General features: G+C 41.3%; 1 protein-coding gene across 3 annotated transcripts in view; it reads left to right on the forward strand.

Annotated features, from left to right (window-relative positions):
- The window catches only part of HEATR5B (HEAT repeat containing 5B), an 85114-nt gene that overhangs the window by 526 nt on the left and 61869 nt on the right, over positions 1-22719 (forward strand). Inside the window, exons 1-9 of one of the 3 annotated variants that reach the window (XM_039529300.1) lie at positions 2948-2963; positions 3384-3552; positions 4561-4772; positions 6683-6791; positions 9304-9453; positions 11568-11739; positions 13835-13992; positions 18068-18317; positions 21305-21460. In XM_039529300.1, the coding sequence (XP_039385234.1) occupies positions 3427-3552; positions 4561-4772; positions 6683-6791; positions 9304-9453; positions 11568-11739; positions 13835-13992; positions 18068-18317; positions 21305-21460 (1333 nt within the window). In that variant the 5' untranslated portion in view covers positions 2948-2963; positions 3384-3426. Of the gene's footprint in view, positions 1-2947; positions 2964-3383; positions 3553-4560; positions 4773-6682; positions 6792-9303; positions 9454-11567; positions 11740-13834; positions 13993-18067; positions 18318-21304; positions 21461-22719 lie in introns of those variants that run through there. The other 2 variants (XM_039529299.1, XM_039529301.1) reach the window with 2 other exon arrangements.

The following is a 22719-nucleotide window of genomic DNA, read 5'->3' on the forward strand; positions in this document are numbered from 1 at the left end:
GGGTAGCGTGGCTCCGCAGCAATATTTTGTGACCTGTGTGTGTTGCATCCTAAGATTTGTGGTTTCCAGGGCTTGTACCTCCATATTCACGATGAAGGCTGCTGCATCATACCACTCCATAAGCAACAGTTGGTGTGTTGAGTGAACTGAGCACCCGTATGAATAAGGACAGGGGATACATGTTTATATATTTAATGGTACAGAGCAGCATGTTGGGACTAAACAATAATCAACAAGATTTATTCCTGTATACCTGGGTGTTTCTGTGGCCCCTATGTCTGTAGTATCTGAGGGCCCAGATAGAATCATAGACTATTAGGGTTGGAAGAGACCTCAGGAGGTCATCTAGTCCAACCCCCTGCTCAAAGCAGGACCAAACCCAACTAAATCATCCCAGCCAGGGCTTTGTCAAGCCTGACCTTAAAAACCTCTAAGGAAGGAGATGCCACCACCTCCCTAGGTAACCCATTCCAGTTCTTCACCACCCTACTAGTGAAAAAGCTTTTCCTAATGTCTAACCTAAACCTCCCCCTCTGCAACTTGAGACCATTACTCCTTGTTCTGTCATCTTCTACCACTGAGAACAGTCTAGATCCATCCTCTTTGGAACCCCCTTTCAGGTAGTTGAAAGCAGCTATCAAATCCCCCCTCACTCTTCTCTTCTGCAGACTAAACAATCCCAGTTCCCACAGCCTCTCCTCATAAGTCATGTGCTCCAGCCCCCTAATCATTTTTGTTGCCCTCCACTGGACTGTTTCCAAGATTTCCACATCCTTCTAGTATTATACTTATTTTACAGATGGGGAACCCAAGGCATAGGTAGAATAAGTGACTTGTTTAAGGGTCACTCAACAAATTAGTGGCAGAGCTGGGAATAGAATTTGGATGTCCTTATTCCCTCTCTGCTGTTCTAAAACTACCAGACAACGTTCCCTCTTTCAGCTATATACCGCTCTCAAATAATGCATATCCGTTCAGAATGCTGCAGCAAAGATCATTTTCTTAGCCTGTTACTTTGACCATGTCACCCCTGTCTTTCTCCCACTGGCTCCCCCTTCTCTGTCACATCCAACATAAACTGCTTCTCTTCCCTTTCAAGGCTAGCTGCAGTCAATCCCCACCCTACCTATCATCTCTCATTTGCTGTTGAGCTACCGGTGTTCATTTCTGATCAGCCACGGTGCCTGCCTCCATTGCCTGCTTGCTTGTTTGAAAACTTAACACCTTCATTGTTCCTCCTCTGCTGCCCCTCATGCTTGGGAAGAGCACCCTATGAACATTCACAAAACTACCTCATTATCCATCTTGACATCCCTCCACAAGAGTCTCCTCTGCCATGATGCCTACAAAAAAGCTTGACAAAAAGTAATTGTCAAAAGGGAATCATAATAGAATGGGGGTATTACTGGTAGAGTTCTTCAGGGATCAGTACTAGGCCTGATGCTATTCATTATTTTTATCAATGATCTAGAAGTAAGTGTAAAGTCGGTTAGGATAAAATTAGCAGATGATACAAAGATTGGCAGAATAATAAATAATTATGAGGACAGGGCAATCATACAGTGTGATCTGAATTGTTTGATAAACTGGGCCCAGTCAAACAGAACACATTTTAATACAGGCAGATGAAAAGTCATATACCTACAAAATGAGGGACTGTATCCTGGAAAGAAGTGACTCTGAAAAGAATTTAGTGATCGTACTGGACAAACAATTCAACATGAGTTTCTTGTGCAATGCTGTGGCAAAAAGGAATAATGTGATTTTTGGATGTTTCAACAGAGGGTAGTGTAGGGGTAGGAAACTGATTTTACCTCTGTATACCCAGCACACAGTTCTTGTGTACACATTTAAAAAAAGGATATTGAAAAATTGGAGAGAATGCAGAGAAGAGCCACAAAAATTATTGCAGGTCTGGAAAAAATGCCTATTTAGCTTATCAAAAAAGAATCAAGAGGTAACTTGATTATGGTGGATAGATACCAGCACAGGGAGAAAATGCCCTATTAAATTAAAGGGCTCTTTAATTTAGCAGAGAAAGGCATAACAAGAACCACAGCCAGAAGCTGTAGCCAAACAATTTCAAATGAGAAATAAGGCATGAATTTTTTAACAGTGAGGATGATTAACCGTTGGATCAAGACTACATGCCTTTCTGAAAGATGAATTTTTGTCAGATCCAAGTTATTGGACTCAATAGAGGAGTAACTGGATGAAATTCTATGGTCTGTGACACAGAGATCAGATTAGATGATATAATGGTCCCTTCTGGCCTTAAAATGTATAAATCTGGCCTTAAAATCTATGAAACATATCAGAAATAATGTGGTGAGACTCCTAACTTATACATTTTAATAGGTTTAATGCACATTTCTTCCATTTAATTTCCCTGCTTTTTTATCTTTAAGGACAAAAAAGGAGAAGGGAATAGGAGAAATAGAAAAGTAGGAAAAATAAAAAAGTATAGGGTCTGCAGAGTACTTCTCTCTGGGTTTGTAAATTGTCAGGTATGTGGATGAAGTTACACTTGGTGAAATGCATGTTTCATACAACTATACTGCTCTAGTTCTATTAAACACAATTTATGGACTATGTACTTTGTGCAGGAGATCCCTTCAACTGGAAGGGGTAAGGGCATCCTGGATCTCACAAATCAAAGAGAAGCTCCCCAGACTCCTTTACAAGGCCCCATGGAGTATTCTTCTACATGGTATCCAGTACCTTGGAGACGATAAAGGGATAATTAAGATCTCGGAGGGGAAGGGAAGTAGAGTCTCCTGACTAGTAACATTCTTTTTTTCTCTTTACTACTTTTTTACAGGGACCTCAACATTATTCTTTGCCAGGCAGAAAAACCTCTGAAATCCTGAAGCTGCCTGTACTTTGTTTTTGACATTTAAGGTCCCTATACCTCAAATACACGTGCACGTGCTTAATCTTAAGCATGTGACTAGTCCAATTAGGTATGTCTACACAGTTCATGCTAGTGAGCCTTGCAGCCCGGGTTGACAGACTTGGGCTTGCGCTAGACAGGAACTCAGGCTCTGGAGCTCATCCCCCTTCCTAGGCTTCAGAGCTTGAACACTGGCCCAAGCTGCAAGTTCAAAGAGCTGGCTACACACCTATTTTTAGAGCTCTAGCATGAGCCCTGCAAGCCCAATTCTGTTAACCCAGGTTGAGAAGCTCACTGCTGCAGGCTGTATAGATGTACCCATTGACTTCTGTGAGACTACTTAATTAAACACAAGCATAAATGTATTGGGGTCTGATACTGTAGTCTATTTAAAATGCAGTTCTGCTCTGAAAACTGTAATTTGCATTAAATAAAAAATATTGTAGCAAAGCTTTTTATTGCTTTACATTGTACATTAACTGTATTTTAGAGACAACACAGGAGTCTACAGTGAAGTCAGAGTTTAAATAAGGATGGAACTGGCTCATAGTTTGTTGCTAAATGAAGAAGCTTTGGCTCAAATCACAGAAGCAAAGAGGCCGGTCTTTATTTTTGAGTGGTTGCGATTTCTGGATAAAGTGCTTGTAGCTGCCAACAAGGTAACTTTATTTCTCTCTCTTTATTTTTCTCTCTAAAAATGTCATGTTAATTTCATACACATGAAAGGGTACCAGATGGACATCCCTAACAGTGGCAGTAGGATCTGGGAGCTAACTTTCAGAGTGACTGGAAGTAGGCCCCTCTGTAAATCACGATTTCATGTAGTGCACAGAAATCATGAAAATGCCACCAACCGACATATTTTTTTTAAAAAGGTAAAAGGCAAACTGTCTACAAGAAAGTCTTTAATACTTTAAAAAAAAAAAGAAAAGAAAACCTTAGCTAATTAATTTCAAGGACAGGATGAATTTTCCAAATAGTGTTAGTCAATTTCAAAGATGGAATGACACTTTGGTATTGACTGACATTACTTGTGAAATTCATTCTGTTCTTGAAATTGACTAATGTTTTACATTACTTGTAAAACTAATTCCATGCAAACTTCATAAAATTCAGTAGTTTGCCATTTACACTGTCCTGAATTGTCTAAAACAAAATGATTTGTGATTTACACAGGGCCCTAACTAACTATAAGTGCATATATAAACTTCCTACTGTATCTTGTAGTTTTGTAAATACCTGTGCTTATTAATTTACTTGTTGCTTGTGCTCAGTCTGAAATTATAGATTTACAAACTACAATACATAGGAGGATCTACAGTTCTTCAGTAATATGTATACCTCGGAAAGTTTAACTGTTCTCTTCTAGTGCAGGACCTTTTAATGATGAGGAAAAAGAGGTGAAAAATGGCAAAGGAGGACAGTCCTGGGAGCTTAAAGGACCCTCTGTGAAGTAATATTGTATTAAATGATATATGATAGAAACAGTAAGAACTCAACAATAGCAACCATTTGTATATTTCCATTTAGCATTTGTATGTGCAGGTGTAGAGTATTTTAGATTGAAACATAAAACGTGTCCCTCAAAGTTTGTGGAAACTGGTAGAAATGTTGAATTACATATGAATGGAAAGAATATAATAACATAAATTTTGTTCCTTTAATAGACAGATGTCAAGGAAAAACAAAAGAAGCTTGTGGAACAGCTAACTGGACTCATCAGCAGTTCTCCTGGGCCACCCACACGTAAATTACTGGCTAAAAATCTTGCAGCTCTTTATAGCATTGGCGATACATTTACTGTCTTTCAGACACTTGATAAATGTAATGACATTATCAAGAATAAAGATGATACTGCTGCCTATTTATCGACCAAACTGTAAGTAAAATGTTGCCTTAAGAGTAGGGAATGTTTGTTATAAAGTATTTCATATCTCTACATTAATCTGTATGTGTATGTATTTGTGTATTATATATATATATATATATGTATATATAATGGAATATAAAAATAAATGAGACATAACAAGAGCAGGATTGGGAGTGTAGAGAGAAGGATTTAGAGCTAACAAAGATTCATGTGGTTGTCTGGAGTTGAAGAGTCTTTCTTACACGTAAGGAAATGGCTTCTACTCTGGGCTAATTTTTACATTTGTCATCCAGAGGAAAGCTAATGCCTGACAGAATAACAAATGGACAAATTCCTCTACTTGGATTTTCTCAAATATTTACAGGCACATTCTGATCCCCAAATTAAAAGGTGCATGGAACCTTGCAGGCTAAACCCTAACATGGACTTCATATTTCAAGAGATAATTGTTAATGTTAGGCACTCTTCAGAAAGAGTGTTCGCTGTTTGTTTGTATTCATCTACTGTAGCATACAGTGTGTGTCTCTTGAATAGATAATCTCTGTGCTCTGTGTGTTTAGCTTCAGCTCACATTTCAGGTATCCTAGCACAGTGTCTTTCAACCTTTTTGATAACAGTGACTGGCTTGTTGCCTTCCTAAACTGTGTCAGGGAGATCTCAGGGATCGCCGCTGGTCCAAGGATTGGTCATTGAGAAACACTGTCCTAGCAGGCTCACTGGTAGGAAATACTACTTAAGGTTGTAAAACCATTTATGTTACAACCCTTTGTTTTTACATACTCAACTATCTGAAATATTTACCCTTTGGGTTGAAGCTCTCCTTGCTTGATTTATGCCTTTTTTTATGAAAAATGTTGAGCAGAACAGTTTTTATTATGAATTCCCAAACATATTACTTTCCCCGCTTAAAGAATATCCCAACAGCCTTTTTTTCCCTTTCAGGTTATTCAAAAACAGCTGAACTTTGAAATGGCAGACTTTTTATGTAAGGTGTCCTTGATGAGGAGTTATGTGCTTTGATAAGTTTGAAATGAACAGCTGGTTGGATAATATGCTATCAGTGATTGAAAAATTATTGTTGAGCATTCTCAGCTGCATATGTTTAAAAACTTTAAGCGAAGAAAGCCTTGTCCCTTTGTGATATCAGTTTACACATTCTCAGGGGCCTGGGATGCACGGGAGCTGCTTCTGTCAAGCTGCTTCTGGAACTATTTGTATGTCTAATTGAAACACAAAATTGCTTAAAATCCTTTCTGCCTCAACTCTCCTCTTTTCACCCTCCAAAAGAATGAAACAAAACAAAAAACCCCACTCCAAAGAACCAAATTATTCTAGTACCTGAACATCAGGAAAAGGAAAAAATGCAGGTGCAAAAAATTGATTGACCCAATGATTTTAGCGTATCTAAATTTAACTGCATTGTACAACATTGTACACATTTTGAATTTTTATGTAAAGAAAACCAACAGCAAAACTTCTATCTTTTTTCAGTTGTCGGGGCACATATATCAAAACGTAAGGAACGTACTGCTGACCTTTAACTGTTTTCTGTTGACTGGCTGAAGATTGTTTTCGGCAACCATTTAAACCCTTAAACCTGCAAAGATTTAATGATATGCTTAATTTTACACAGGATTTGGGCCGAAGGAAAAAATCCTGCCAATGGATCAACTCAGAAGCATCCCTGTTCCCGTGCAAACCCCACGTAGCTGATCACTCTATTTTCACTATCTAGGTTGAGCGAAATATAGAGTAAACAACCAACATAACCACTGAATAATAAATAGAATTTTAGTAATAGAAGATGATTAACAACATACTGTACATTTAAAAAATAGATTTCCTTATCTCCTAGTCTGCTGCTAGTTGTGTGTTAAACGTTAACAAAGAGATTTCTAAGGGACATCTTGTCTTTGTAGGGCTGCAGTGGCATGTGTTGGAGCTTTTTATGAAAAAATGGGCAGGATGCTGGGCAGTTCTTTTCCAGAAACTGTTAATAATCTCTTAAAGTCTCTGAAAAGTGCAGAGGTAAGTTACAGGAACATTTTAGGTCTACACATTTAGGGATTTTTTTAAAGTCCAAACTATTTTTTTTTAATTAAAATGTCTTCACAGCTTTTCACTGAACTGAGCAAACAGATGCTGTCTGTATGGTTCATGTCAGTATAAAGCTATACATATAGTTGTACTATGTAAGTGGTGTAAAATTTTGGCATGTGACTATTATATAGCAGTCACTTAGTTGTGATTGCAGCTGTTAAAGTTGCAAAATGGTTTAAAATACTGTTATAGCCCCTGTAACAAGGTGCTGGTCCTGTGTCACATGTACATGTCCTTGCACCCTGGTTCAGTGCTTGGTCCTTTAAGATTGAGGGGCTGAGTTCAGGGAGCACATGACAAGAGTCCTGTGATTCTAAGACCATGTCTACACTACAAAGTTAAGTCAACCTAACTTATGTTGGCATATAGTCGCCGCAGTAATTACAAGCTTTGCTCCTTGTGTTGGTGGTACATGTCCAAGAGCAATGGTACTGATTGTGCTGTTAATATGGGATGGCTTCTTAAAGCCAGTAAATTGTGGGACGGCTTCTTAAAACCAGTAACAGTTGATATAAGCAACACAGTGTCTACCTAACTACATCAACATTGATTCTACACCTTTCGTGAAGGTGGAGTTATTAAGTTGATATAGCAGGGCAGTTACGTCGGTGGGAGTGAAATTTTAGTGTAGATGCTTACATAGGTCGGCGTAAGCTGCCTTGCGTCAACCTAACTCTGTAGCGCAGACAGGCCTAAGTTGCAAGCAGCAGCTGCTGTAAACAGGCAGTCTGCCCTACTACTGAGAATCCAGGGTCAGGGAAGGACCTGGGAAAGGCTCTCCATAGCAGACAGGAAGGGCTAGCTATCTTCCTGGAGAAGGATGTGTCCTCGCCCCTTTCCAGCTGGCAGAAAGTGGAAAAGTATCTATTCTCAAGTGTTTTGTATGTATTTGAACCTTTGTGTCTTCTGTTGATTAGTAAACCTGACCCTGAAGAAAGGGATTTGGACCTAAGCCTGAGTACATAGGGCTTATTTGGACTGTGCTGGCTGCTGAATCTGCCCCCTGACAAACAGTCTTGTATTGAGTTGGATTTGCAGAAAAAAACTTCAGCTGAGGCTATTGAGTTTGCTGTCATCTTAATGTTTTTTGGGGGGCAGTGGGAGAGAAATTTGAGCTCATTTTGTTGAACTCTTTTTGAGTTTTTAAATGTTTAACAAACACCGTTTCCTAGTCTTACAGCTATTTATTTTTCATGAAAAACACACAACAAAATAGACAGTCTCTGCCAGTGTTCCCTCTAATTTTTCCCACCCATGTGCAGAATGAATTTTGTTATGTGCACCAATATGAAGGTGATGTGTGACACATCACAGGTTGGGGGGCAGGCTAGGGGAAGGCCAGGGGAGGTGTGCCTCTCCCCCGGCAGGTCCCTGGGCAGGTTCCCTGGGTGCCTGTGCATCAGTAAATAGGCTGCTGCGCGGCCACGCAGCTTACAGGGAACTTAGGTCCCTGCCCTAAAGAGCTTACAGTCTAAGTGGAAACATTCCATGTGCTCATTAAGGAATAGTAATTTAGCTAGATTTCCAAAAAAAAAAAAAAAAAAGTTTGATTTCACAGTTGTCATAGACTGAAGTTTGAATACTGAGTGTGCCAAGTACAAAATTACACATTTAAGAAAAGATGCATATGTGTTTAGCTAGTTAAATGTGTATTGGCAGGTTGAAAGCTTTGTGGATGGAGCTTATGAACTATGTAAACCAAATAGTTATAGATTCTCCCTCCCCCATTTTTTTCCCTTGTTAATATATCTGAGAAATAAAATGCAAAAAATTAAACTAGTAGATTGAATCCAACATTAAGATTGCACAATTACAATAGCAACGGCCGCGTGTGTACTATTTTCTATTCCTGTTTCATATGGAAAGCATAGATGCTGGAACTAGGGATGTGGGGGCTGTGTGGGGGGTGTGTGTCAGAACCCTTTGACTTGAAGTGGTTTACATCATATACAGAGCTTACAATTTGGTTCAATGGTTCTCAGCACTCCCATTTTACAAATTGTTCCAGCACCCGATTGAAAGTGCACATTAATACATATGTTTATTACTATACATATACCCAGTGCTTGAAGTAGATTGAAACAGCAGAGGGAGCTCTCGCTACACCAGCCAGGAAGGACAGGGGGCTCTTGCTATACTGTGAGCGTACACGTGCTATGTGGCCTATAATAACTGAGACCATTTTACATACTTATATGTAGCATTTTCAACTACATGAACACTACACAATAATTTCATGGTATTTGTTCAGTCTCTAGCTATCTTAAGTGGTTTTATTGAATTGATGAGTTTGTATCATCTATGCACACCAATATATACAGCCACAAAAAAGAGAAGGTGATACAACTATAATGCTGATATTTGGGGTACAAATAACTATGAAGAGCTGTTGATTGTGAATTGCTTTTTTTACCCCTTTGCTTTCTTTTCATGTATGCAGTCTCAGGGCCGAAGTGAAATATTAATGAGTTTACAGAAAGTTCTAAATGGACTGGGTGGTGCAGCAGCTTCATGCCACCGTGATATTTATAAGAATGCCCGATCTCTGCTGACGGATAGATCTATGGCTGTACGATGTGCAGTAGCTAAGGTAGGTACATTTTTTATAAGGTTTAAAAATCCAATATTCGTTGTGCTCTGGATGCTAGGTTCCTTGTAGTTGGGCTTGCTGCCTGTTCTTTATTGTGTAGTGTGGTACATTTCTGAAATCATAGCACTTGGTGCTATTTGAATATAAAATTGGTAGCCACAAAGTGAGTTATAGGGAAAATGGCAAATTTTGCTTTTGAGTTTTATAACTGATGATTTTCAGTCTGGAGGAATAAGGACAGGTGAAAGTGGGCGGCATACCGGTAAGAAGTAGCTGCCGGTACCGGCCCGTACACAGCTGATGTAAAGCGCTGCTGCGGCAGTGTTTCAACGTTGCTGCCTCTTTGCCTTCCCCTCCCCCCCGGGCTGCTGACGGGTGGGTGGAGGGGGCAAAAGGGGCAGCTGCCCCAGGGCCCAGCGCCTTAAAAGGGCCCAGGGCTCCCGGCCGCCGCTGAAGTGGCCGGAGCCCCAGGCCCTTTAAATCACGGCTGGAGCCCCAGGCGGCGCAGGCCAGGCAGTGTGGAAAGGCTGGCTGCCGGAGGCTGACCCGCATCCCTGCCCCTTCCGCCTGAGGCCCTGCCCCCATACCGATAAGTCTTTTATAGTACTTTAACCCCTGAATAAGGAGGTTGGTGTCGTGAGGAATATTTGTTCACTCTGCCATGGTGCCTTTTCGGTACTTCCATAAACTCTGATGTGTATTTATGTTAGCTTGTAATAAATGTGATTAAATAACAATCCACTTATTTTTTTTGTGTAATGGTAAATAATTGGTGCTGGGGGAAAAGCTGCCTTTTTTGGGGGGGGTGTGTGTGTGTGAATCTGTCTTTCTAAAGTTGTATCCCAGAATTATAGGAATTAAACATACAGAATTGATCTCTACAGTACACTTCTTAGTGCCTTGTCCAGTCTAGCTTTAAATGTTCCAAGTAACTGGGATTCTACCTCTTCCCTTAAGAGACTATTCCACTTTTTAATAGATCAACATGTTAATTTTTTTCCTGATAGTTCCCGATATTCAGCTACAATTTTAAAAATGTATCTTTCTCTACTTTTGTTCCATCTTAAATTCCTGTCCTCTGAGGTTTACATCCTACAAATATTTATTGATTGTTTTCAGGTTGCTCTTTTATTGTTTCTTGGTCAAGATACCCTATTTATAAATAATTATTTTAATCTTTCCTCAAAAGCTAGTCTCTCCAGTTTTAGTCATTTAAAACAAGGCACTCAAGATGTATTTTCGGGAATAATGCTGCACAGACAGATAGATGAAGCAGATGATCTACTAGGTCTTTTTTCTGCTCTCTAAATCCAAGTTGGAGATAAGAAATTAAATTTCAATTTAACTTTCGCACATTCCAACATCCAAACTTATTCACAAATGTAGGTTTGGAGTTCTAGTTTTACCGCAATCCTCAAGACAAGAACCATTTCTACAATTGTACAATACTTGTTAAAGCCAGATATATATCATGCAGCATATTAATTTTTAACTAGAATACTTTGATTTGATTACTCCAAATCAACAATGAAAACACACAAAAAGAACTAGTACAAGCTTTGCCCACAGACTGGTGGAGAATACGGATGAGGTGGAGAGTTACACAGATTCTCAGCAAGAAGTCAGTCTGAGATGTTAAATCTCATTAGACTGGGGAGACTACACATTATGGATCTTGACATGTAGAATAGGATAATATTTCTTCCTAGAAGGCCTGAAGAGGGCCTCTGTCAGCTATGACTAGCACAGTCTGCTCAGTTTAGAGTATCAGAGGTCCTTCGACTCTTGGATCTGTCTTCATCTCTTAGGTGTCCCTTACAGTCTTGTACACAAAGGAGGCTGAAAGTGTGATTTACTTCAGATATTTCAAGGCTAGATGAGTATATTAAAACAAAAGAGGTGCCATGCTTTTGAAGTTTTTGCATATTCCCATGGTTTTTCTTCAGTGGTTACTCCAGCTAAGTTATCTGGGATTTAATGAGAGAGACAAAAACAAAAAACCAATCTGAAGGGGTCCATATTAACGTCTGCCAAATAAACCTAATGCATAGGCTTAATGACAGAAGGGAAAAAGTAGGTTGTAGTAGTATTCAATAATTCTTATTTCCCTACAGTGCCTACTGGAACTACAAAATGAAGCTGTATTTATGTGGACTGCTGAGCTAGAAAATGTAGCAACACTCTGCTTTAAAGCTCTGGAAAATTCAAATTATGGTGTACGAGTTGCAGTGTCGAAGCTTTTGGGGACAGTCATGGCTACAGCGTTGATACCAAAACAAGCCACAGGTATTGCATTATATGACCACATGGCATGGTGTTATTGTTTCAGTTCATGGAAGGATTTTGGTTTTTTTTGTAGACTTAAATTTTAAAATGAGTGAAGTCTGTGGATTTCCTATTAAATTCCCATAAGGAGATAAAGGCAGTAGTTTAGTTTTAACTTACAAAAAGGTAATTCACCTGGCATAAAACATGAAAACAAAACTGTGAACAAAAGCACAGTAGCTAAGATCTCAACTATGATTCCTCAAGACTAGCATTGTACATATAGATCTCCAACTTGTTCCCACCCATTAGTAGGGCTCCGTATCTGTCATGGAGGTCGTAGAAATCATGGATTCCATGATTTTCTGTGACCTCTGTGACTTCTGCAGGGGCCAGTGTGGCTGACCCCACAGCCGCCCAAGCAGCTGGCTCTGGGGTCAGCTGCTCAGGTGGCCCCCAGGACAGCCACACAAGCCGCTGCTGGAGTGGCCCCGGGGACAGCCACACTAGCAGCTGCTCTGGTGGCGCCCGGCAGTGGTCCCAGGGTGGCCGGAGCAGCTGCAGTCTGCGGCCCCAGGCAGTGGTCCCCAGGCAGCCGGCCGGAGCAGCCGTGGTCTGTGGCTCCTGGCATCTCATGCCACTGGCCCTAGATGGCCCCCCAGCAGCATCCCGGACTCCCCCCCCATCAGCCACGGCCTTCCAACACCCCCCCCCCCCCAAGATTTAATCACAAGTATTTTTAGTAAAAGTCATTGACAGGTCCACGGGCCATGAATTTTTGTTTATTGCCCATGACTTTTACTAAAAATACCCGTGACTAAATCATAGTCTTAACCATCACAACTGTAGCCTGATCCATCTTGTAAAATGTGTAGTTGCTGGAATACCTCCCTATGTCATCCTCTGCCCCTTGTAGACAGATATTGTGGTAAATATGTAGAAGAGTAAATATCTAGTTTAACAATCTCAGAATAATGAGACCTAAAATACTCTTTTTGTTACCTTAAAAAAAAAAAAAAGCTTGAAATTGCACGTTCAAGCCCTGTCTATGGTCAGACTGATTGGCTTCATCATTCTCAAAGGGGCATAGTTCCACAGCCGTAGCACTCATGGAAGATGTAATATAGGCAAGGGTCAGACTGGCTTAGGCATTTTTACGGTTGTGTGATCTAACCATGGCAGTCAAAACACCTGAGCTTTGTCTATGCTAAAGCCTCCACTGGCACTACCACAGGTGGAGTGCATCCATTTGGAAATTATGGGTCCAAAATATTCCTAGTGTAGACATGACTTGAGAACCAGATTCTGATCTCTCAGATGTGCACTAGTATATTACCTTATGTAAGAAAAAGCTATTATTGTGCATGCATGTGAAAGGACAGTCATGAGTAATTTAAAATGTGTGAATTTATAGTGATGCATCGCTCTCGATATTAAAGGTTAAAATTAGGTCCATATATCTTATTTTATTTTCTCTTACTTACTTCCTCAACCCCCACCATCACCACACACACAAATCTGAAACACAAACCCTTTCAAAGGGGGGGAGGATTCTATTATTTTAAAAATGAGGCTTTATTTATGAACTTATGTTATATGGCTGAGAAGTACTGAATGTGGCACCCTCTGCAGCATATCAGGTTTGTTCCTTCAACATGGCCACAGGGAATTCCTAGGGAGAAATGCAGAGTGCTTCTTTTCTCCCAAACCATGTTACTGTGGGGCACCAAGATGCTAGACTTGGCCATCTCCTTTCATTTCAACTGTGTTTCCCCCTCCCTTCAAGAATTTTCACATCTAGGCATAGACCTGTGGTTCTGTACGTGGACGCTGGCAGCAGTATTTGGAGACAGATCTGAATGGTTTGATCCTTGTAGTTTGTTTTTGCTTTTGCTATGGCAGCTGTGTGAGCATCTTGGTTAAGAGCACAGGTGAGAGTCTTCCACTGAGAATTCAAATAAATAAAATAATAATAAATATGCAGAAAAAATAAGGATTAAAAATGGATTCATGATGGCAGGAATGATGTGAATATTTAACGGTGCGTCTTAAGATGGCTAGATTGTCTTGTTTTAAAAAGCATACAATTAAATGATTACTGTTCTCTTTCCAAAAGTGATGCGCCAAAACGTGAAGCGGGCTACACTGGAGGAAGTCCTAGAACTTATGGCCACAGGGTTTCTTCGAGGAGGGTCAGGATTCCTAAAAAGCGGTGGTGAGATGTTGAAAGTAGGAGGGTCTGTCAATCGGGAAGTGCGAGTTGGTGTCACACAGGTTTGTGATAATTTGTAGAAGTTTTTTTCCTCTCATGTTTTCTGAAAATATAGTAACAATATATACCCTGGAGCTGTTAGCCCTGTTTTGGGGAAAATGTGAATATATAGGCTTATTAAGTTACTGTTCTTTTATTTGTCCCAGAACAGTAGGATTGTATAAATGTATAATGCACTTTCTTAATTTGGCAATTTGAATACACTTATTTATTAATTCAATTTGACTTTCCTGTTGTTCACCTGAGATAGTTACATTAGTTCTATGCACTACATAAATATTGCTATTATTTTTTAGCTAGTAGTACTGATTGACTTTTGAAAGCTTTTTTTTTTTTTATTTTAAATTAGAGAATATGACAACCACAGATTAGAGTTTTCTGTGTATATGGGATATATGAAAAATATCATCCAATCACAGTGTGCTAAGAGTACTCCTTAAAACCATTTGAAAAATGGGTGATTCAGAATATAACTTAAATTGTATTTTCCCTAGCGAGAACATTACTTTTGTTCTCTGTGATCTGCATTGGCTACCAATTGGCTTTCTGGGTAAAGTTTGCAGCCCTAAATTGTTTGGGTCCTGGCAAGCCTGTTAGACCATCGCTCTTCCCTCAACTGAGATCTGCTGAGGTACTCAAGGTCCCGGTCACCTGTTTTAAAACAAGTAGAGCTGGGCATCAGTATGGGTCCTCAACTCTGAAATACACATCCTCCTGTAGTTAGCTTGCTAGAGCCCTGATCTATGGAGGCTCAGTGTGCTATGCAGGACTCATTTGTTTTTCTCCAAGGGTCCTCTGCATATTCCAACTCTTTGAATGCTCCCACCAGTGCAGCCAGAGTTATGGAATTCTAGCTAGCAGTCGTTGGAGTGTTCGTGTGCCTCCCTCACCCCCCCACCCCTCTGTGAACGTTCCAAGGTGAGGGCATAAAAGTGGGGTGACTCTCCAGCTGCTTCAGTTCCTTCCAGCCGTCACCAGCTGAACGGGCTAGAAACTGCTCCAGGGTGTTCCTGGATCTGAAGCTAGTTTGATCTAGTTAGTTCATAGTTTCTTAGTTAGTCCAGTAGTTAATAGTTTTGGTATTAGTATTATAGAGTAAGTTAGTTATAAGTTTTTTGGTGCAAAGGCGGTGGAACCAAAGACTAAAAACCCCAGATTTAAAATGTGCATATCATGTCTGGCTGTGTGTCTGGCATCTGATGCACATGCCAGATGCCTGGCATGTAGGAATGAGGGGCGCTCCCTGTTGGAATGCTTGATTTGCTCAATCTTTTGCAACGTGAGCGAAAAAGAGAGAGTCAGAACAGCCTTCAAGCAATTTTACTATGAGAAGCTCTGCCAGCAAAACCATCCAAAACCAGGCAAATGCAAGGTTCTTCGCAGAAACCAGTTTAGGCCTTGAGCGAATCTGCAAGGAAGAAAGATAAAGCTGCCTCCTCAGTACTCAGCACTGATGGATCCGGAAATAGGAAGGATCTGAAGAGGAAAGCCTCTCCTACTGTGGTGTCAGCCTCTGTTTCCAGAGCCAATCCACAAGAAAAAGACTCGGACATTAGGGGGTGCATGAATGCTCTATCCTCATTGGTGCCAGCCTGTTTGAAAAGAGCCAATCTGCGAGAGGGTCTTCAGGGAACCTACTGGATGTACAGATTCTTGTGGTAGAATCAGGAAATGTTCTTCTTCAGATCCAATTCTGTTGGATCCAAATGAGCCGGATCCAAAATTAAAGCTAAGGAAGGAGTGGTTTGGGGGAAAGATTAAGGATCTGATAACTGATATTGACACAGCACCACAATGAATAGTAATGGCGCAGATACATAGATTGGGTCCATCTCTGACTCCGTCAGTGATTAACCCTTGTGATGCAATTGAGCAGGACCTGGACATTTTCTTGGCACCAATTCAAATGAATGTTTCCCCAGGGAAGAGATGGAGAATTGAAGAAGTCAGGATTTCTCCATTGCTCCTGCCACCTGAGGCTCCTTCTGTGTGAAAAGGCTGACAAATTGTAACAATTCCCTCAGGAAGGTCTTGCTTTGTTCCAGTCTCATTCCTTTTCTAATTTGTTAGTAGTAGAGCCTGCACTACTCATGTCGAAGGGTACACAAGTTCACTCTGCTGATAAAGAAGGGAAAAGACTGGATGTGTTTGGGAGGACAATATTTTCTTCAGCTCCTTTAGGTTTGTGAATAGTAAATTATGAAGCTCTCCTGGCTAGATATCAATATCATTTATAGGGAAACTTTGTGACATTCCTGAATGCACTACCGGAGGAGCATAAAAGATTAACAAATGCTTTTTTAGTAGCAGGGCAACATGTGGCTAAATATCCATTGAGAGCAGCATTTGACTCTTTAGAAGCATCAGCTAGAGCAGGGGTTCTCAAACTGGGGGTCAGGACCCCTCAAGGGGTTGCAAGGTTATTCCGGGGGGGGGGTCATGAGCTGTCAGCCTCCACCCCAAACCCCGCTTTGCCTCCAGCATTTATAATGGTGTTAAATATATAAAAAATGTTTTTAATTTATAAGAGGGGTTGCACTCAGAGGCTTGCTATGTGAAAGGGGTCATTACTACAAAAGTTTGAGAACCACTGAGCTAGAGCAATGACTTCAGCTGTTGCATTAAGAAAACATGTTTGGGTAAGATCACTGCATCTTTTCAGAAAACAAGGATGAGATTTGAGGATCTTCACTTTGAAGATGGCTTGCTTAGTGCACAGTCAGATGGCTTGCTAGGGAAAATGAAGAATGACAGATCTACAGTTAGATCTTTGGAGATTAATACAGCAACAAGATCATCTGCAGTTCCATTTTTCCTATACCAAAGACAATATCCACTTTCTTCGTCATTGGTTCCTTACTCTATCAGAGGAAGAATTATTATTACCAACCTCAACATCATTCCCCTCAACAACAACAGCAAAACAAAAAGAAGTCATTTAAGCATCACAATAAGAAAGGTAATCTTCAACATCGTTGTCTTCTGCAGTTCCTCCAAGATCACAGAGTTGACAAAAAGTCACAGCTACAAGTCAGCCTTGTTAGATTCTGTTATCCTCTGTTTGGTTGGAACCACCTGTCCCATTTTTACCAGCAGTGGGAATTAATAACATTGGGCAGCTGGATTCTATAGATTATTGAATGTGGTTATTTGGTACAGTTCAAATCCCTTTTTTCCACCAACCCCTCTCTCCTGTTCTGTCCTCAATGAAGGACCTGGTTCATTTGGATTTGCTCAGAGAGGAGGTTGTTCCTAGTAAAGAGTCTAGTTTCTGCATGTTATCTCTAACTTCTCTCATCTATTCTCTGTGTCTTCAGGAGTGGTTTGCAGCTCTGGATTTAAGATGTGCATTTCCACATTTCAGTATGGCCACCTCACTGGAAATATCCGTATTTCATTGTAGGAGAGGAATATTTTCATATAAGGTCCTCCCTTTCGGTTTTTCTATAGCCCGAGAGGGTTTAAAAATGTCACTATCGTAGCAACATAGCTGAGAAAGCAGAGGATTTATGTATATCACTTACCTTAATTACTGGTTAATAAAATTTTGTCGAAGGAAGAGAGTCTGTTTCATGTAAATTCCAGTCTGGAATTAAGTATAAATTGGGAAAAATCACTCCTAAATCCAACTGAAAGGATCCCTTCCCTAGGGATCATATTGGACTCAGTTATAGCAAAAGCCTTTCTTCCAGAAGAAAGGTTTATAAAATTAAAATCTTCTTTACATCTCCTACTGCAGTTTCCTCAACAGCCAATTCTGTTTTTATTCTGTTTAATGGGTCTCTTAGCATCAGCTACATCAGAGACCTTGCATGCTAATCTTTGGATGAGAGGTCTGCAGCACTAGCTAGGGAGAAATTACAAACCACATTGCAAATTGTTAATTCCACAGTAGGAGTTAACAACACTGACGTGGTGGTCATGCAGTCTAAATGCGATGAAAGGTATACCATTCAGTTTCACTATGCCATCAGTAATATTTACCTCCAATGCATCTACTCTGAATGGGGGTCCCACTTAAACAACAGTATTCTTTTGTTTCTGTTTGCATTGAGTATATATATCTTGTATTTGCAGGCATATGTTGTCTTTGTTACAACACTAGGAGGCCAGTGGTTGGAGCGCAATTTTGCTACATTTTTGTCCCATGTCCTGGATCTGGTGTCTCATCCTCGTGCAACTCAGACTCATGTTGAGGCAGTATACTCTCGAAGATGTGTGTCCTTTATCCTGAGAGCAACTGTAGGCAGTTTATTAGGGGAGAAAGCACAGATTGCAGCTGCCAAAGATATTTGTCAAGCCATTGGTAAACAAATGAAGGCAGTGGGTAAGAAACTTTTTTCTATATTTAGAAAACAAGTGGAGCAAATCTTTAATAATGTTTCTTCTCTACTAGTGAATGATTACTGTAGTTATGCAGTTAAACTGCTCAGCTGTTTTTCCCCCAGTCAGTTTGCAATGTTAAGTTATCCAAACTAAAAATTTGTTTCTACTCTGAAGAGTGATTCAGCACAGGTGGCATTGTGGAGAGTGGCACTTGTCTTCTTGTCATCTAGTTTACAAGTAAAAATATTTTTTTTAATCAAACTGCTATCTCAGAAAACTGTCTTATCGTCTCTAAAAATCAAGCTGGGGTCTTTCCTTCTTATGCATTATTACTTCTACTAATCGCACAGGTCATATTAGGCTCTCAAATAAACCCAGGCATTCTTCCTGAAATCTAATTTGATTTTACAGCTGTAATAACTGGGAGCATATTTTGAAGACAATGGAGTTACAAAAGATAAATGTGGCCATAACTTGGCTTGCAGAATCTTTAATTATTTGTGATAGTGTCTGAGAAGGAAAGATTCAAAGATCTTGTGGAAAGTTTTACAGAGCTGGCAATTAAATAATTTTACTCATAAAATGAGAGAATTTGAGCTGGAGATTGAGACAGTAAACTGGAACTGCACAGTAACATTTTCACAGAATAATTTTTTCAGGGTACAAGGTCATAGTGAAAACTACAGTTAAGATTATATCAGGAATTTCATCAGAATTCCTGTTTCCATGGTAATAGCTGTCTGAAAAATTCTCCTTTTGGGGATGATACTTCTGTCATTGGTCTCATCTCAGAAATTACTTCCCCACTGTAGTTAGCAGAAAATTCCCTCAGAAATTTTAAATTATTGGAAGAGCAATACATAATTTTTTCATCATTTTTGAGACATTTGATTTTTGTTCACCAATAATCCAAAAATGGCTGAACAAAGAAACTCCAAATTTTGCATTTCCTTACTTTGTAATCATGCCTTTGTTAGCTTTGTGGTGTGATGGAAATGAAGTTATGTGCCTGAAAATCACTTCTGGGCATGCTCATTTGTTTGTCAATATTTGAATAGATGTCAGTGTCCCCTCTGGTGAACCTAAACCTCTTACAGCTAGAAACTGGGATTAAATGACTCGGATCGGAAAGGAATTTTCCCCTGAGTCAGACTGGCAGAGACCCTGGAGGTTTCTGCCTTCCTCTGCAGCAGGGGGCATGGGTCACTTGCAGGTTTAAACTAGTGTCAGTGCAGGATTCGATGTAATTTGAAGTCTTTATATCATGATTTGAGGACTTCAGTAACTTAGCCAGAGGTTATGGGTCTATTACAGGATGGGGGAGGTTCTGTGGCCTGCAGTGTGCAGGAGGTCAGACTAGATGATCATAATGATACCTTCTGGCCTTAGAGCAGGTATGGGCAAGATTTTTGGCCTGAGGGCCACATCTGGGTGGGAAAATTGCATGCAGGGCCATGAATGTAGGGCTGGGGTATGGGGTTGGGGTGCGGGCAGGAGTGCGGGGTGTGGGAGGGGATGCAGTGTGCAGGAAGGGGCTCAGAGCAAAGGGTTGGGGTGGAGGAGTGGGTGTGGGGTGCGACGGGGCTCAGGGCAAGGGATTGGGGTGCAGGAGGGATGTGGGGTATGGCAGGGGGTTGGGGCACAGGAGAGGTGCAGCGGGGGTCAGGGCAGGGGTTGGGAGGAGGTGTGCGGCAGGAGGCTCAGGGCAGGGGGTTGGAGTGCGGGGTGTAGAAGGGGTTTGGGGTGTGGGCTCCAGCCCGGTGCTGCTTACCTGGAGTGGCTCCGGGGTAGCAGTGGCACACACCAGGGCCAGGGCAGGCTTCCTGTCTACCTTAGCTCCACGCCGCTCCTGGAAGCGGCTGGTACCACATCCCTGCAGCCCCTGAGGGAGGGTGGACAGAGGGCTCTGCGCTGCCCTCGCCTGTGGGTACCTCCCCCAAAGCTCCCATTGGCTACGGTTCCCCGTTCCTGGCCAATGGGAGCTGCAGGGGGTGGTGCCTGCAGGTGAGGGCAGAGTGCAGAGCCCTCTGCTTCCCCCCGCCAGGGGCCGCAGGGACATGGTGCTGGCTGCTTTCAGGAGCAGTGTGGGGCCTGTGGCACCACGGGGCTGGCAATCCTGCAGGCCTGATCCAAGGCATTGATGGGCTGGATCTGGTCCACGGACCGTAGTTTGCCCACCCCTGGCTTAGAGTCTATGAGGGGATGGATCACTCGATAAGTTTCCCTGTTCTGTTCACTCCCTCAGAAGCATCCGGCACCAGCCACTGTTGGAAGACAGGATAATGGACTAGATGGATCATTGTCAGACCTATTATGGCCATTCTTATGTTATCACAGTTTATATCTTCTTTGCCCAGCCTGAATAGCCTAGGGCTGCTGCTGAGATAAGATGCAGGAGGAAGAGTGGAAATGTCTCCTTGAAATACACAGAGCAAAAAGCACCAAATTACATTTCTGACTTTTTCTTTATCCCATAGTTAAGGGTGTGGTTTCTTTTTTGTTATAAGCCTGCTTTTTGCAACCCCTCACATACATGTGCATGCAAATTCCTGAAAGAAACAAACTCTAAAACTCTGCATAAATATATTAAGATTACATTTTTATAAATTTGTATATATAGGGGTGTGTGTGCATATATATGTGTGTGTGTATATATATGTCTATATTTTCTCTGTAGTCACCATTGCTATTTTGAACTGCTCCATTTCTGAGCTAAACAACTTTTGTAATTATTTCTAGTATCCAGAATAATTTCTGGTCATCCATTGTAAATGGGGCTTGGTTGGACTATTTACTTTGGCTTTTGCTAATAACCATAATTTTTTTGCCATGTCATTGTAGGTAGAAAATTTGTGGTTGCATTTGCATTTTAAGGCTGTTGCCAAAACTAAATAGTCTCTATCCAGCTTCTGTAGTGATTCTTATCTGTATTCAAGTGTGAGTCAAGTGACAGAGCTTAGTAAGAGACTTGATTTTCTTTGTTTGCAGAAGCGGTTGTGAATGATACTAACGGTGAAAATAAATCAGGAGCTGCTGACATAGCCGCAAGCCAACATGTGATGGTGTGTGCCCTTCAAGAGCTGGGTAGCCTGGTTCAGAGCCTGAATGCCACTGCGTCTCCACTCATACAAGAACCCTCTCTCGGTATGTGGATGAAGTTCAGCAGTTCATAAGCAGTTATATGGAACACGGTTAAAATCTGGCAAAATATAATGGATAAATAATCATTTAAGAAACACGGTATCTTCCTCAGGGTGAAATTTTTTAGGAAAGTGAATTGAAAGTGGCCTAGCTGCTGCTGAGAAAAGGGAAAATAAGTTGTTTTGTGCATGTTAAAATTTTTTTTCCGTAAAGTGGTTTTGTTGAGAAGCTCTGGTGCCTGCGGGCTTTGTAGCAAGGGGAGGGAGTTGTCTTTGTGCCAGGGATGTGCCTAGGGTGACCAGATTTCCCACTTTTATAGGGACAGTCCTGATTTTTGGGCCTTTTATATAGGCTCCTATTACCCCCTACCCCCTGTCCCAATTTTTCACACTTGCTGTCTGGTCACCCTAGATGTGCCTTTTACTGTTCCCAGGAAAAACTGCCCAAATTTGGCCAAACTATAAGCCTTTGAAAAAGCTCAGTTTGCATATGTTCAGTGGAGAGTTGTTAGCATTTAACAACAGATAGATTATCTGAAAAGTGTTTGTACTGAGCATGCTGCAGTGCAGGGGCTTTGCAGGATTTTCCCTGCAGTTCCTTCTCTTAGCTACTGAGGGGTACTGTGGTGGTGAGCATAGGAACTAAGGGCAAGGAGACTCACTTCTGTGCTCTCAGTGCTCCCCTTGCTGGCACCCAAGCACTGAGAAGAAGGAAGACGCCTGACTCAAATACAGTGGGGATAAGAGCTCATAGGCTCTGGACATGGGGGTGATGGAAAGAGTAGATTGGGACATGGAGCCTATGGAAAACTTGGACTGGCAGGTGACAGAAAAAGTGGAAATGGTGGGTGAAGAGAGACGGGGACTTGCTGGGAATGGAGACTGGGCCTGGCTACATGAGGAGGGTTCTCTTGAGACTAGGATGAAGAGTCCAGTGGTTGGGGGAGGGGAGAAGACAGGACTGGGATGAGGTAGAAGAGTCTATGACCCCTAGAGAAAACTCCTATCCAGAACCTGGAATGGAACCCCAAGATTTCTGACTCTTGCCATATCTCTGTCATCAAATATCTGTGAAACCTACTGGCAAAATTGCTCTGAAACCTGTCATCCCCGTCTAGTGGCTGTTTAGGATGACAGTCTACTGGTGCTCTGTCACCCTGAGCTCGAGTGTCAGAGGCCTGTACAGTGGATCTAAAGGTTCCAGTCCTTCTGATGAACTCTTTGGGGATCAGTATGATGCTATGTGATAGAATTTGTCAGTTT

This window comes from Mauremys reevesii, linkage group 3 (assembly GCF_016161935.1).
Source record: "Mauremys reevesii isolate NIE-2019 linkage group 3, ASM1616193v1, whole genome shotgun sequence".
NCBI lineage: Eukaryota > Metazoa > Chordata > Testudines > Geoemydidae > Mauremys > Mauremys reevesii.